The 17,547-nt window shown below is 49.0% G+C and overlaps 1 protein-coding gene across 4 annotated transcripts in view; it reads right to left on the reverse strand.

The window, feature by feature from the left end:
- VAV1 (vav guanine nucleotide exchange factor 1) overlaps positions 1-17,547 on the reverse strand; it is a 60,901-nt gene that overhangs the window by 30,765 nt on the left and 12,589 nt on the right. For all 4 annotated transcript variants that reach the window (XM_038378113.2, XM_038378112.2, XM_043506866.1 and 1 more), the window contains exon 2: positions 12,013-12,129. In XM_038378113.2, the coding sequence (XP_038234041.1) occupies positions 12,013-12,129 (117 nt within the window). The remainder of the gene's footprint in view (positions 1-12,012; positions 12,130-17,547) is intronic.

Below are 17,547 nucleotides of genomic sequence, written 5' to 3' on the forward strand. Positions count from 1 at the left end.
TGCTAAACCCAAGGGGTTTCCATGCCCTGGGTTAAAATGAGCAGCAGGCTGGGGATCTTCCCAGGATTTTCCCAGCCCCAAAGCCTTCTGGGCCAGCTGACCTCAATCCCCAAATGTGCGGCTTTCCCAAAGTACAAAAAGAAAAAAACAGGAATGTCTCTTCCAGGGAGCTTTTATTTTGGAGAGCAAGAAAGAACTAATGTAAAGTCTCCATGAAAGTGAGATGAACATGTACTCAGAGACGCAGGGTCTCTCACACACAAAGCCCCTTTGTAACACCCGGCACCTGGACTGCAACACAGAACAGAAGCTGCCCAGCAGCTGTCTCTGCAAACAGATAAGGAGAACCCTCCTGGATATAGATCTTCTTTCAAGCACCGTATATCGCTACAAACAGCACACCAATTATCTGGGGGCTTTGGGTGCTCCCCACTAACCCAAGACATTCACATTCCTGGGCTTCTTCTGTACACGTGATTTTAAGGACTTTGGGATCTTTGGATTGAAAGGGGCCATATAAATCTATGTTAAACTCCTGCTTCCAGAGTGCCCCTGCTGCTGTGATGGGGAAAGCACCACAAAACCAACACCAGAGCTACTCAGAGGCCAGGTGGAGACACCCACTCACTTCTCAAGAACCATTATTTATTATTGTTATTATTTATTTGTGTTACAGTAGCACCTACAGATCCCTAAGTGAGATCAGTCCCCCCCACCCCCCACATTGTTCTGGGCACTGCACAGACCCCCCCCCCACCAAGATCAGGGCCCCATTGTTCTGGGCGCTGCACAGACCCCGACCGAGATCAGGGCCCCATTTTGCTGGATGCTGCACAGACCCTGACCGAGATCAGGGCCCCATTGTGCCGGGCGCTGCACAGACCCCGACCGAGATCAAAGCCCCGTTGTGCTGGCCGCTGCACGGACACAGTAAGAGACAGTCCCTGCCCTGAAGAGTTTATAATCTAAATAGACAAAGGGTAGGTGGGGAAATAGAGACCCGAGGGGGGAAGCGACTTGCCCAAGGTCACCCAGCAGTTCAGTGGCAGGAAATGCTCCCGACCTTGTCCCCGAACTCTGGGGCAGTTCTCCAGGCCCAGACACGCAGCGACACCATTCTATTTAGGGTTACTTGAATTGTGAGCTCTGTGGAACAAAGAACTTCTCTTTGCTCTGTGTTTGTACAGTACCTGGCACATCGGGTCTTGGTCCGTGACTGGGGCTCCCAGGCACAGCCATAATCACGATAAAAAGTAATTCTCGGCTCGATCCAGCAACACCGAGGTGACGCTAAGGGACTATTCCAGACCCAGAACGATATCGCTGGGCCCCAGTGTGACATGGCAGCCCTGCAGACGGTGCCCAGCGCGCTGATCCTGCCAGGCAAAGGTTGCGGCGCTGACCGCCTGCCTTCTTCCCTAAGACAGAGCTGGAGCGTCGGGGCTGGCTGGGGAGCACGTGAGTTTTTGGGGTGCGTACGGTGGGGGCCTAACTCGCTCCGTGGCTCCGGATGGCTCTCCAAGATGGCTGCCTCATGAGCCAAAGCCCCAAGTGACTCCAATCTAGGGCTGCCAAGCGGACAGTCGAGGTTTCAGCTTGTGTGTCTGGGTGCAATTTGACAAGCCCTGAGGTCCTGGTTTTTGAAGGGGGGCGGGGAGAGGTGGAGCAGGGCGGGGCTTTGTGGAAAGAGGCGGGGCCTTGGGGGCCTGGTTACCAGCCATTAGAAAGGTGGCACCCTACTCCAATCAAGGCCAAAATGGGGCCAGGGAGGGTGTGGGTGTGCTTGGGCACTCAATGGTCCACAGGCATCTTAAAGCCACTTAAAGGGGGCAAAAAGAAAAGGAGGACTTGTGGCACCTTAGAGACTAACAAATTTATTAGAGCATAAGCTTTCGTGAGCTACAGCTCACTTCATCGGATGCATTTCTTTTTTTCCACCAAATGCATCCGATGAAGTGAGCTGTAGCTCACGAAAGCTTATGCTCTAATAAATCTGTTTGTCTCTAAGGTGCCACAAGTCCTCCTTTTCTTTTTGCGAATACAGACTAACACGGCTGCTACTCTGAAACCTGTTAAAGGGGGCAGGGCAGGGTGGAGAAAGACGCAGAGATAAGCTCTGTGGGATATCTCGGGCCATTTGATCTGCGGTGCAGGTTATGTCACCTCAGACTGGCCTGTCTGGGAGGAAGCACAAAACTCTCCACTTCCTCCTTGGCCAAGACTATTTGACACACGCTCGGGCATGCTGGGGGAGCCTTTCCCTTTTCCCTGCTCAGCAGGGTTCATGGGAGACAGCTCCGGGGAGGGTGTCACTGTCACACAAGTCACTGAGAGGCAGCGGGGAGGTGGATTTACTAGCAGTGACCATGAAGCCTAGTGCATGGATGGGGGGCTTCAGAGACGGGTGACGGGAATGATCAGGAGCCCGGAAGAACTCTCCTATGAAGAGAGATTGAAGCGAACAGGAGACAACTATACGGATACAGAATAAGGGATTCATAGATTATAAAACCAGAAGGGACATTGTGATCAAGTCTGACAACTAGAGAAAACAGAGGGGGAGCTTTTAGTTGCCCTGTCGGGCTACCAGCACAAATGGCCCCTTTGAATTAAATTGAACAGTGGCAAAGGAAGTGCTTTTTCCACAAGACAAGTGATTAGCTGGTGGAACTTATTGCCACAGGACACTGCCATGGCCAAGAATTCACCAAGATTCAAAGGGGAATTGGCTGTATACCTGGACAACAAGGAGATCCAGAGTTAGACCAGCAAATGTTAAACGTTTTGGAAGAGAGAGAAACTCATCAAGGCACAAAACAACCCCTCACTATTGGGGATTAAGAGAAGATTTTCCTGAGGGGAGATTATCCCACCTGAGTCTCTGCAACATGTGGTGCTGGCCACTGTCTGAGGCAGAATAGGGGACTAGATGGACTCTGAGTCTGAGTAATGCATCCGATGAAGTGAGCTGTAGCTCACGAAAGCTTATGCTCTAATAAATTTGTTAGTCTCTAAGGTGCCACAAGTACTCCTTTTCTTTTTGCGAATACAGACTAACACGGCTGCTACTCTGAAACCTGTGACTATTATTGTTATTTATTAGGTTTATTATGGCAGTGCTAGAAACCCCATTTCTGCACCAGGACCCCATTGTGCTAGGCACTATATATTATTTATTAGGTGTATTACGGTAGTGCTAGAAACCCCAGTCATAGATCAGGTGCTAATTGTGCTAGGTGCTGTACAAACATAGACCAAAGAGACAGTCCCTGCCCCAAAGAACTTTTTCAGTCTGGCAGTTTCTATGTCATTTCCCCAAAGCCCGGTAAACTACTAGCTGTCTTCCCTAGGTGCTTATATGTCCCCCACACCTGTCATGTCCGAGCACCTCACAATCTTTACTGCATTTACTCTCACAACACCCCCTGGATGGCAGAGCAAGGCTGTTGTGCCCATTATACAGATGGGAACTGAGGCACAGAGATTTGCCAAAGGTCACGCAGAGAAGCTGTATAGTATAAAGGGGGAAACTGAGGCACAGGAGGTGGGGGCGGGGAAGCAATGTGCTTAAAGTCGTGCGGTGAATCAGTGGCAAAAATGGGAATAGAATCCAGACTCCCAGGCCCCCTGGTCTAACCACTAGATGCCACTCCCCTCCCAGAACTGGATTTAGAACCCAGGAGTCCTGACTCCTAGCCCACCCTGTTCTAAACACTACACTCCCCTCTCAAAGCTGGGGAGAGAACCCAGAAGCAGCTATTACTCCAAAACTAACAAATGCTAGACCGTGGCACATAGGTAAGGAGACCATCCATCCATAGTTGGAAATGCCAGGCAAATAGGAGACAGCTTGCTGAGTAGACAGCCCAGGAGACACTAAACCGGGGGATCTCCACAGCTTTCAGCATAAGTCTCTCCAGCTTCCGCTCCACAAGCAGCTTCATTGCAGCTCTAACCAACCCACTGTCTCTGTGGCTCAGGCACAGAACAGGGGACACATAACACACGCTGATTGCACGTGCACCCCAACCCCTTCCTGGATGGAATCAGAACTTGATCAACTCTGTGTGTGTCTGTCATACACCCTGTATTGCCAGCAGGAAATGGCATTTCTGCCATTGCACCGGTGTCAGAGGATGACCTATAGCAATAATAGTAACATCTAGCACTTCTCATCTCAAAGCTCTTTGCAAAGGAAGCCAGGTTTGTTATCCCCATTTTACAGAGGGGAAAACTGAGTCATGGGGAGGCAACATGATTTGCCCACAGTCACCGGCAAAGCTAGCATTAGAAGACCCTGTCTCCAGTTCAGTGGTCTAATCACTACACCACACTGCCTCATACTATCAGACCTTTATGGCCTCAAATATCACAATATCTGAGCACCTGACTCTCTTTAATCTGTATTAATCCTCACACCATCCTGGGAGATAAGGCAGTGCTATGATCCCCATCTGATAGCTAGGGGAGCAGATGCACAGAGAGATCTGCCCAAGGTCATACTGGAAGCCTGAAGCAAAGCAGGGCCTTGCACCCAGGTGGGCAGCAAGTGCTCTAACCATTGCACCACCCCGTCCCCAAGTCTCAGCTCTGAAGTTTGAGCCTCCAGCCCTGTCACCGTGAAGACCTCGTCCCTCATGACGTACAGCAGAATCGTAGTACGCAGCCAGTATGCGACACCCACTCCCAGCCATTCAGCTCTGTGAAAGCCAGAGAAAGCTGCTGGCCCCAGCTCTTCTTTCACGCCCCAGCAGAACAGAAACTGAGCGAGCGGCCCAACCTCGACAGGATGCGAGATGTAAAATAAAAACCACACTCGGGCTGCAGTGCCAGAGCCTCAGAAAGACAGCAGGCACGTCTCACGTGCAGTGAGAATGCGGCCTTTGCAGATCCACAGATTTTGGGACCAGACGAGACCATTCAAGCATCCAATCAAAGCTCCCGTAGAGCTCAGGCTGGAGAATTTCACCCCATCACCGTGTCTTGAGCCCAGCCACTTCCGTATTTGAAGACTGCAAGAGATGGAGAATCCACCACTTCTCTGGGGAGTTTCTGTCAATGATTCCCACCCCCTCACTGTTTAAAATTGGTGCCTTGTTTCTAATTTGAATGAGTCTGGCTTTTCCCTTCCAGCCGCTGGTTCTTGCTGATCCTTTCTTCAATTGATTAAAGAGCCCTTTAATAGACGGTATTTTTCTTCTGGATCTGTGGGTATGTTGTCTACACTGTACATTCTGGCATGTTTACACTGCAGTCATAGACCCATGGCACAGCCGAGGCTGGCCCAGGTCAGTTGACTCGGGATTGCAGGGCTGGCAAATTACAGTGCAGTTGTTTGAGCTCGGGTTGGGGGTGGGTCTCAGAACCCTGGATCCAGCCTGAGCGTCTACACTGCTATTTCTAGCCCCGCCACCCAAGTCCCACAAGCCCGAGTCAGCTTGGCCAGGCTCTGAGACTTGCTGCCCAGGGTTTTATAATCACAGTGTAGACGTACCCCAAGCCTGGGCTCTGATTCAGGTTTGAGCCCAAGTCTCCCTTTCATCTATGCACAAATCAGTCTGTCTTGGGTCAGCAAGCACTCTGCACCTAGACCCCTTTTAGGGGCCTGGGTCAGAGCCCAAGTCCTGCCATTTTACAATGTGGATGCAGCTCAAGCCACAGATCCGAGACGGAAAGCCTGTGTCGTGCAGTGCGAGCCGAATCCAGCAACTGGCTTATGATGCAGTGTGGACAGCCAAGCTCGGGCTGGGAAACACTGAGTCCACAAGCCTGGATCCCACAGGAGTGGGCTTCATGTACAGTGTAGACATACCCAGTGGGATCAGGAGGGCTAGCAAGTCAGCTTTTCTTGGGGAAAGGTTGACACTCCCTAAAGCAGGGGTTCCCAAACTTGTTCTTCCCAAACTTGTTGTGCAGGGAAAGCCCCTGGCGGGCAGGGCCGGTTTGTTTACGTTTCTCAAATACGGCCACCATGGCCGCATGCAGCCACCAGGGGCTTAATGCGAGGCCACAAAGGCCTCCTGGGTGGTGATGGGGGGGGGGGAAGCATTGCAAACCACCCACCCCCACCTTTGTTGCTCCTGGATGTGCCCGCCCCCCTGCAGGAGCATGGTGAGTTCTTAACCCACGTTGGAGGGAGGGGGTTTGGGCGACAGGCTCCAGTGGTGGGGCTCCAGGAACCTGGCAATGCAGCCCCGGGCTCCAGCCGCGGGGCAGTGGGTTCTGAGCCCCCCGGCTCTGGCCACATGGCCCTGGCTTCAGTCTCCGGCCCCTGGTTCCAGCTGGGTGGCAGCAGGCTCTGACCCCTGGCTCTAGTCCCAGACTCCAGTCCCAGCAAGCTCCGATCCCTGGCTCCGGCCACGCGGTTCCTGTCCCCAGCTCCAGGTTCTGGCTGCGGGCACTGGGCCCTGGCCCTAGCCGCATAGCAGCAGACACTGAGTCCTGGCTCTGGCCACACGACAGTGGGGCTCATCACTCCTCCCCCCCCCGGACCCTGCTACCTTCCTGGCCTCGCATCCATCCCCCGCATTGCCCTGGGCCCCTGCTGCCTCCCCTATCAGCCCCCCCATTCCCCCAATCCAGGGCTTAATGGGTCCTGGGGCTTGCTGAGAAAAGTGATATTAACAAACAAGTTTCAGAGTAGCAGCTGTGTTAGTCTGTATTCGCAAAAAGAACAGGAGGACTTGTGGCACCTTAGAGACTAACAAATTTATTTGAGCATAAGCTTTCATGAGCTACAGCTCACTTCATCGGATGCATTTGGTGGAAAATCCTATTAACAAAATTTCTATTAACAAACATGTAAGTATCCCTTTTCACAGCAGACTTACTAGCTATCTGTGAAAAGTGATACTTGTATGTTTGTTAACATCACTTATCGCTTTTCATAGCCTCCCAGATAGCTACTAACTGTGCTGTGACATTAACAAATATACAAATAGAAAAGGAGTACTTGTGGCACCTTAGAGACGAACAAATTTATTAGAGCATAAGTTTTTGTGAGCTACAGCTCACTTCATCGGATGCATTCAGTGGAAAATACAGTGGGGAGATTTATATACAAAGAGAACATGAAATAATGGGTGTTACCATACACACTGTAATGAGAGTGATCAGGTAAGGTGAGCTATTATCAGCAGGAGAGCGGTATAGGGTGGTGTTAATGTGACCATCGCTTATTAGCACTGTAGTGTCCAGGAAGTGGATCTCTTGTGTAGACTGGTCCAGGCTGAGGTTGATGGTGGGATGGAAATTGTTGAAAACATGGTAGAATTCCTCAAGGGCTTCTTATCCATGGGTCCAGATGATGAAGATGTCATCAATGTAGCGCGAGTAGAGTAGGGGCATTAGGGGTCGAGTGCTGAGGAAGCGTTGTTCTAAGTCAGCCATACAAATGTTGGCATACTGTGGGGCCATGCGGGTACCCATAGCAGTGCCGCTGATTTGAATGTATACCATTGTCCCCAAATGTGAAATGGTTATGGGTGAGGACAAAGTCCAGCCACCAGGTTTGCCGTGACATTGTCGGAGATTCTACCGGAAACCTACTGACCGCTATGACTACTTACATGCCTCCAGCTTTCATCCAGATCACACCACACGATCCATTGTCTACAGCCAAGCTCTACGATATAACCGCATTTGCTCCAAGCCTTCAGACAGAGATAAACACCTATAAGATCTCTATCAAGCATTCTTACAACTACAATACCCACCTGCTGAAGTGAAGAAACAGACTGACAGAGCCAGAAGAGTACCCAGAAGTCACCTACTACAGGACAGGCCCAACAAAGAAAACAACAGAACGCCACTAGCCGTCACCTTCAGCCCCCAACTAAAACCTCTCCAACGCATCATCAATGATCTACAACCTACCCTGAAGGACAACCCATCACTCTCACAGATCTTGGGAGACAGGCCAGTCCTTGCTTACAGACAGCCCCCCAACCTGAATACTCACGAGCAACCACACACCACACAACAAAACCACTAAGCCAGTAACCAATCCTGGCAACAAAGCCCGTTGCCAACTCTGTCCACATATCTATTCAGGGGAGACAGGCCAGTCCTTGCTTACAGACAGCCCCCCAACCTGAACACTCACCAGCAACCACACACCACACAACAAAACCACTAAGCCAGGAACCTATCCTTGCAACAAAGCCTGTTGCCAACTGTGTCCACATATCTATTCAGGGGACACCATCATAGGGCCTAATCACATCAGCCACACTATCAGAGGCTCATTCACCTGCACATCTACCAATGTGATATATGCCATCATGTGCCAACAATGCCCCTCTGCCATGTACATTGGCCAAACCGGACAGTCTCTACGTAAAAGAATAAATGGACACAAATCAGACGTCAAGAATTATAACATTCACAAACCAGTCGGAGAACACTTCAATTTCTTTGGTCACTTGATTACAGACCTAAAAGTGGCAATTCTTCAATAAAAAATAAAATAACTTCAAAAACAGACTCCAACGAGAGACTGCTGAATTGGAATTAATTTGCAAACTGGATACAATTAACTTAGGCTTGAATAAAGACTGGTAGTGGATGGGTCATTACAGAAAGTAAAACTATTTCCCCATGTTTATCCCCCCCCCACCAGACATTCTTGTCAACTGCTGGAAATGGCCCACCTTGATTATCACTACAAAAGGTTCCCCCCCACACACACTCTCCCGCTGGAAATAGCTCGACTTTCCTGATCACTCTTGTTACAGAGTGTGTAACACCCATTGTTTCATGTTCTCTGTATATATAAATCTCCCCACTGTATTTTCCACTGAATGCATCCGATGAAGTGAGCTGTAGCTCACGAAAGCTTATGCTCAAATAAATTTGTTCGCCTCTAAGGTGCCACAAGTACTCCTTTTCTTTTTGTGAATACAGACTAACATGGCTGCTACTCTGAAACCTGAAATATACAAATGTCACTTTTCACAGCAAGCCCCAGGACCCATTAAGCCCCGGATGAGGGAGCGGAAGGGGGAGGCAGCATTATTTTTGTTATTGACTCTGCCAAAAACCCCTACAAATAGAAATTACCGTGATCTGGATGTGACTCTGTGCATAGTTAACTGTCTTCCCTACAGTTAATTAAGTATTTTAGGGGAAAAGTGTCAGTTCAGCCATCAATGAGAGTTGTTGTGAGACCCCCTGCCCTAAAGGGAGAAGATTTATTGTCCAACAGATACATACTCAAAGCACTTTACAACAGTGAGCCATTAACCCCATTTTATAGTTGGGGAAACTGCTGCATAGAGCAATTGTCGCGTGTTCAAAGTCTCACAGAGTCAGGACTAGAACCCACATCTCGTGAGGGTTAGTCCACTGCTCTAGCCACTAGACCGTACTGCTTTAGGAGGCAAGTGGCTCTCCTTGAAGGCTCAGCCTGAATGTCCCAGCCTTGCAATGGCCTTGGCTGCAACGATAACTTCAGTATGGCCAGCCCCAAGCATTCAAAAATTGGGAACCAGGTTCCAAAACAATCACCAGATTGGCTTAAACATCACGAGATTTAAATAATAATGCTCCATTTGGTGTTCTTTTTCAGATCTTTTGTTTACCATTTTAATACGAAATTTTTCAGTAAAAGAAAAAAATGCAATAAAAAGTTGGACAATTATTTTGAAAAAAAAAATGTTAATAACAATTTTGGTAAAAATGTCACTAAAATTTTCACCCCCAAATTCATCAATATTTTCATTCCCCCCCCCGCAAATATTGTTCCCCTAACTCACTAGTATTTCTTGAAGATTTTCATTAATATTTTCCCAAAAATCTGTGTGCATTTTTCCCCAAAACCACTAAAGTTTTCAAAAAAATCTTCACTAATATTTTCATGACTATTTTCACCATTATGGCACAATTGGTCACTAACATTTCCACCAATGTTTCACAAACATTTTCACACAAAAAAGTCGCCCAAAAAAATTCACAAATATTTTTGTGCAAATGGGTCTGTTTCGATCCATATTGACATTTTTCACCAAATTGTTTCACGGCTTGTCAACCACTCATTATGGCACTTGCTAAATGCTAGCAGTGACTCATTGAGGCTGGGGTTAAGGGGCAGGGGAGCTGGGTTTGGGAAGAGTCTGACTCTTTCTGAAACTATTTGAGAAACCTCAGGTGTAAAAAGAAACTGAAAGAGGTTCCACTTCTCTGGTGTGGGTGGATGGGGGAGAGGCAAGATTGGGGTAATGGGTCTCACTATAGCACGCTAAACACACAGATCTCTCACAGATCTTGGGAGACAGGTCAGTCCTTACAGACAGCCCTCTAACCTGAAGCAAATACTCACCAGCAACCACACACCACACAACAAAAACACTAACCCAGTAACCTATCCTTGCAACAAAACCTGTTGCCAACTGTGTCCACATATCTATTCAGGGGATACCATCATAGGGCCTAATCACATCAGCCACACTATCAGAGGCTCGTTCACCTGCACATCTACCAATGTGATATATGCCATCATGTGCCAGCAATGCCCCTCTGCCATGTACATTGGTCAAACTGGACAGTCTCTACGTAAAAGAATAAATGGACACAAATCAGACGTCAAGAATTATAACATTCAAAAACCAGTCGGAGAACACTTCAATCTCTTTGGTCACTCGATTACAGACCTAACAGTGGCTATTCTTCAACAAAAAAACTTCAAAAACAGACTCCAACGAGAGACTGCTGAATTGGAATTAATTTGCAAACTGGATACAATTAACTTAGGCTTGAATAAAGACTGGGAATGGATGGGTCATTACACAAAGTAAAACTATTTTCCCTTGTTTATTTCCCCTCCTACCGTTCTTGTCAACTGCTAGAAATGGCCCACCTTGATTATCACTACAAAAGGTCCCCCTACCCCCCCCACTCTCCTGCTGGTAATAGCTCACCTTTCCTGATCACTCTTGTTACAGTGTGTATGGTGACACCCATTGTTTCATGTTCTCCGTGTATATAAAATCTCCCCACTATATTTTCCACTGAATGCATCTGATGAAGTGAGTTGTAGCTCACGAAAGCTTATGCTCTAATAAATTTGTTAGTCTCTAAGGTGCCTCAAGTCCTCCTTTTCTTTTTACGCATACAGACTAACACGGCTGCTACTCTGAAATCTAAACACACAACATGGCCATTTATTCTGATCCGGGCAATGGTTATACTGTACACTTTCTAAACAGCAGTGGGGTGTACGTTAGAGCAAGGTATGGAGCGGATGGGAGTCAGGACTCCTGGGTTCTATCCACAGCTGTGAGACGGGGGTGGTGGCTAGTGGTCGGAGCAGGGGGGCACCCAGGAGCCAGGGCTCTTGAGTTCTTTCTCCAGCTCTGGGAGAGGAGGAGGGGAAGGCAGTGAGGTCTAGTGGTTAGAGCAGGGAGGCTGGGAGTCAGGACACCTGGGTTCTATTGCCAGCCCTAGGAGGATAGTGGTGTCTAGGTGGTGGGGGGGGCGGCATTGGGTTGGGAGCCAGGTCTTGTGGATTCATCACCAGCTCTGAGAATAAGTGTGGTTTAGTGGTTAGAGAGGGATACTAGGCGCGAGGATTCTTGGCTTTACTGCTGATGCGCTCTGCGGCCCTTTGTCAAGACACTGCCCCTCTTTGAGCCTCAATTTCCCCACTAAGGTGACCAGACAGCAAATGTGAAAAATCAGGATGGGGGTGGGAGTAATAGGAAGCTATATAAGAAAAAGACCGAAAAATCGGGACTGTCCCTATAGAATCAGGACATCTGGTCACCCGATTCTCCACAGACCAACTCAAAGTCGAGAACAAGATTGGGGGATCCATTCCCTGCTCTGCCACCAACTCCCTGGGGAACCGTGGGCAAGTCATTTAGCCGTCCTGTGTCTCAGTTTCCCCATCTTAACACGGGGATATTAGCACTTCCCTGCTATGCAATGGGGTTGCATGGAAAAATGCATTAAAGACCATGAGTTGCCCAGATGCCACAATGACGGGCACCAAATAGATACCAATCAAAGGCTAACCTTCCCGAAATCCCGCACGTCGAAGAGATCGAAGACTTCAAAGAGCTCATTCTTCCGCAGGCCGAATTTATCGCAGCAGGTCGAGAGGAAGGTGCGGATGTTCTTGAGACACAGGAACTGAAAAGAAAACAGGACTTGATGCTTAATCTGCGAGCTCATTGGGGCAAGGACTTCCCTTTTATGGCCACGTGTCTGTGGCAGCCCCACAGGTCCCAGATCCCTGACTGGGGGCCCAGGAGCTGCTGCGTTACATATACATGATAATAAATTGGGGACGGCAGGCCTTTTCCTCACCAGTGCCTTCTCTGTGCTGGGACTGGTGGCCACCAGTAAAGCAGCATCATAGAATCATAGAATATCAGGGTTGGAAGGGACCTCAGGAGGTATCTAGTCCAACCTCCTGCTCAAAGCAGGACCAATCCCCAACTAAATCATCCCAGCCAGGGCTTTGTCAAGCCTGACCTTAAAAACTTCTAAGGAAGGAGATTCCACCACCTCCCTAGGTAATGCATTCCAGTGTTTCACCACCCTCCTAGTGAAAAAGTTTTTCCTAATATCCAACCTAAACCTCCCCCACTGCAACTTGAGACCATTACTCCTTGTTCTGTCATCTGCTACCACTGAGAACAGTCTAGATCCATCCTCTTTGGAACCCCCTTTCAGGTAGCTGAAAGCAGCTATCAAATCCCCCCTCATTCTTCTCTTCCGCAGACTAAACAATCCCAGTTCCCTCAGCCTCTCCTCATAAGTCATGTCTGCCAGTTCCCTAATCATTTTTGTTGCCCTCCACTGGACTCTTTCCAATTTTTCCACATCCTTCTTGTAGTGTGGGGCCCAAAACTGGACACAGTACTCCAGATGAGGCCTCACCAATGTTGAATAGAGGGGAACGATCACATCCCTCAATCTGCTGGCAATGCCCCTACTTATACATCCCAAAATGCCATTGGCCTTCTTGGCAACAACGGCACCCTGTTGACTCATATCCAGCTTCTCGTCCACTGTAAGCCCTAGGTCCTTTTCTGCAGAACTGCTGCCAAACCATTCGGTCCCTAGTCTGTAGCAATGCATGGGATTCTTCCGTCCTAAATGCAGGACTCTGCTCTTGTCCTTGTTGAACCTCATTGGATTTCTTTTGGCCCAATCTTCTAATTTGTATAGGGCCCTCTGTATCCTGTCCCTACCCTCCAGTGTATCTACCTCTCCTCCCAGTTTAGTGTCATCTGCAAACTTGCTGAGGGTGCAATCCACACCATCCTCCAGATCATTTATGAAAATATTGAACAAGACCGACCTTTGGGGCACTCCACTTGATAACCGGCTGCCAACTAGACATGGAGCCATTGACCATTACCCGTTGAGCCCGACAATCTAGCCCACTTTCTATCCATCTTATAGTCCATTCATCCAGCCCATACTTCTTTAACTTGCTGGCAAGAATACTGTGGGAGCTTTGCTTTGCTTTTAAAGCTTTGCTAAAGTCAAGAAACAACACGTCCACTGCTTTCCCCTCATCCACAGAGCCAGTTATCTCGTCATCGTGTCCCACCGCTCAATCCCCAGGACATGAGCCTGCTATGGGCCGGCTCATCTGTTTGAGCCCTCAGCTCAGTCCCTGTCTTGGAAGCCTCTGTGCGGGGTTCGTCAAGGGGAGAGCAGATCTCGAGAGAGGGGGATCTGGGAATGGTGACAGGGCAATCCCAGGGGACAGGGAGTCGGAGGGTCAGACAGAAGGTGGGCTCCGGGTGTGAGAGATTCCTCAGAGAAGGTGCGGGACACCGCAAGCCGTTCCAGCCACCCAAGCAGCAAAGGTTGGTGCTGGGAGGTGACATCAGACACAGCCAGGTCATGACACAATATTTGCAAATGAAGAAGCTTAAGACAGAGTGACACAGATAGGGTGAGATGAGCAGTTTCTGTGCATAAACCTGTTTCTTTAATGCTTCCAGCTCCGCGTTGGATTAGATTTGTTCTTAGTGTAATAAATGTGACACTTTGTTTTCACTAACTCTAAGCCTATGGCCTGGTCTACACTAAACACTTCGGTCGACCCAGCTACATAGTGCAGGGGTGTGAAAAATCTACCCCCTTGAATGGCAAAGTTAACCGACCTAACCCCTAATGTAAACAACACTAGGTTGATGGAATAATTTATCTGACCTCCTTTATAAAACAGGCCATAAAACTTCCCCAGGGTAATTCCTAGAACAGAGAAACATCCTCATTCCCAGAGACTTGGGCCCAGACCAGCAGAGGTATTTGAGCTCCTAACTTCCACTGAAATCAATAGGAGTTAGGTACCTAAATACCTAAATCCAGAAGCTGTGCCTCTGGGACTGCCTGGGGGCAGCGAAAAGGCTAGGAGGGCTATCAACCCCTTCCCAATCCTGCATTCTGAGGCCCTGCCTGGCCACTGGGGTCATTTAGAGCAGCCTCAAGGCTGTTCTAACTCTTCCTCTGCTTCACTAGGAAGCTGCAAATAGCTGTAGTGCAGTATATTCTGGCCATGAGGCTGGGAACACAGTAGTTGTAGGGCTCTTACAAGTTCCACACTGGTCCCAGCTGTGGGGAGATTCTCAGGGAGGCTGTCTCCACCCGCTTTAAGGCCCCTCTATGTTGCACCAGTGTAGCTACACCGGTGGCTTGAAATCCCACCATAGATAAGGCCCAAGTCAGAGTCCTGTTTTATTCACCACCACTGAAATAGACTGAGATGTGTCTCCAAAGCATTGTGAGGTCTCAGTGGTTAGATGCAACCCGTGAGACATTCAAAACCGGCCTGAGATTTGTGTCTGCTAGTTGCTCCCAGACGAGAAGGCTTAGGCTCCTGGCCTGCGCATGCTCTGAATGCAAAACCCACATGGAGCTGCTGAAACAGCTAAGCTTCGGACCTTCATTGTAGCCAGTCGAAGCTACCAACTCTCCCAGGGGATCTGCTCTTGGAAGGCCTGAAGGCTGCAGAATGGCGCACCATCACTTGCAGAATGGACATTGGCAAAGGGACATATCCTCTTCCATTTGCCGACTTCAAATCCCTCAGGAGACCCTCTTCCTTGACCTCAGCCTTGGGCACTGCAACCTCCTTGGTCGTCTGCCCCACTATCCCACTGGTGTCCCCAACCCCTAAACAACATGTGTTGCACCAGCCCCACCCCGGGCATCTTGTCTCGTCTCCCTCTCCAGGCCACACCCTCTCCCATGGTGGTTAGGCCGTTTCACATTTTAACCACAATTGTTCCCTTCCTGCCAACTTTCTCTCTCATGCCAGCCCCATCAGCAAGCTGGCTCCGTCTTACCTCAAGTGGCAGTCTGGGCTAGTGGATAGGGCACCAAGCTAGGACTTAGTAAACATGCGTTCCATTCCCAGCTCTTCCACTAGCTTACTAAGTGATGCTGGGCAAATCGTTTCTCCTTACCGTGCCTCAATTTCCCTTCCCTCCTTTAGATTATAAATCCTTTGGGGCGGGTGCTGCCTCATATATGTACAACACCCCCACAATGAAGCCTTGATCTTGGTCAGCATCTCTAGATGTTACTGTAATACACATAATTACTTCATGAACCTGCTTTCCCATCTTATAATCTTGGGAGTCATCCTTAACCTTCTGGGCCTCCTGGCATTGCTGCCCCCTTCAAAAGTTTGCCAGAAGATGCCCACTTTCCTGTGGTGTACAGGAATAGGGTGGTATCCCTTTAAATACCGAGGGAGCCTTCTGATGGTGCACACTTTGTTCTGTGTTTTAGAAGCCACCAGAAACCAACCAGAGCAAGCGGTGTGGCCGGAGCTGGGCCCTGTGTGTTTGTATATATGCAGTGAACACAATAGGTTATTTGGTTATGCCCAGACGGCTGTTTTGCGTAAAGAGCAGAAGGCACAACACATGGTCTGGGAGCTCATCCGCTGAGATTCAGAGGAGATCTGAGCTGAGCTCTGCTGAAAACCTGGCCACCTCTGCCTAAGTTGGAGCCCAGCTCTTTGGAGATCGGGCTCCAGTTTGACTAGGAGCTCAACACAGGTCACGAGTGGATGGCTGCGTGTTATGCAGGAGAGCGGACTAGATGATCGAATGGTCCCTCCCCATCTGAAAATCTCTGGTGATGAATTTCATTCCCTAGCCCTCTGCCAGTAAATTGGAGACCTAGATATAAAGATTCCAGACCACCACAGCCAACCATTCCTCCAAACACCAGCTTCTGCTGTTCATCCCCACTGAGGCGGAGGGTCACACATTGGCTGTTGCAGAATGGGACCTATGACACATACTTGGACAGATCTTACATTTCAGCCATGACGCTACAGGCTTTTTAAAGCCTCAACATGGCTGCCATGAGACCAGGCTGGGAATTTTGATAGGGTCTCCATCCCTCCTCCCCAGGCAGGAAGCTGTCAGGAGAGAAGATCTACTGGTGGACTGTCTTTGCAGCTATCCAGCTGCAGTGGTTCATCACATCAGCCCCACTGCTATGGCTGCTCCTTGAACGGCCTTTATCCCAAAGACACAAAAGCCTCCAGAAATGATCTTGGCAGTACAGATTCATAAAATAGCCTTTTTGCCATTCTAAGCAAATGGTCCAGGATTAAGGTTTGCATAACAAATCGTGTGTGTGTGTATGGCATTGTTAAAGGGAAAAAAACAAGCATTATGTTTCAAAGCACACAAGGAAAGCTGGACAGCCCAGGGGCATCAAGGTTTGGAACCCTGTGTGGAGAAGTAGAGCTATTTCTCCTGATTCACCCTGGCAGCCAGAACAGGTGGGTACTTTTATTACCAGCTCAGGAGTATTAAAGGGTTTGAATGTCCTGCTGTCAAGTACCAAGACCCTTCGCAGAGATGCAGGACGACGTCTGCTGACACACCCCAATGCCAGAACCATGCTGAGAGATATCTCTGCCAATTCACCTCAATGCCAAGAGCTTACGTGGAGAGGCAGAGCTACTTTTGCTGACTCACCCCAATGCCACGTTCCTGCACAGAGAGGTGGAGCCTTTGCACCACTCTCACAGCTCATGCTCCAAAATGCAGCACTATTTCTGCTGACTCACTATGGTTTCCAGACCAGCTGGGTCCTACTAATTCCAGCCTGGGAGTATGAAAAGTTATGTGCATCCCAGAGAGAATTAAGGTTAGGAATTGAGGAGGTTTTATAAAAAGCAACAGTCAAGCTCGAGAGGAAGCGTCGGCTGAAGTCAATATTTTGATGGTGTTCAGATGAGGAAAGGGACAAACACCGAGAAGCTCTGGTGCTGAAGTGGCTACAGGGAGGAAATACTTTAACGCACCCCCACTTCTCTCTCATCCCAAGGACCAACCGGATCTGGTCATGCTTAGCTTCCAAAATCGTAGCCTAATCCCCCCTTGTCAGCATGTAACTATAGATCCCAGTCGGTCCCTGATCCACAGAGGATATGAGTCGATTACAGCACGAGCTAGTGCAAGCCACAGCAGCAGTTTACTTTACGTTCTGGAGGTTCCCAGGTCTATCCCCAGTGTGGCAGTCAAAATGGTGGCCATCACATTAACATCGCTTGAGACA

This window comes from Dermochelys coriacea, chromosome 20 (genome assembly GCF_009764565.3).
Source record: "Dermochelys coriacea isolate rDerCor1 chromosome 20, rDerCor1.pri.v4, whole genome shotgun sequence".
Lineage (NCBI taxonomy): Eukaryota > Metazoa > Chordata > Testudines > Dermochelyidae > Dermochelys > Dermochelys coriacea.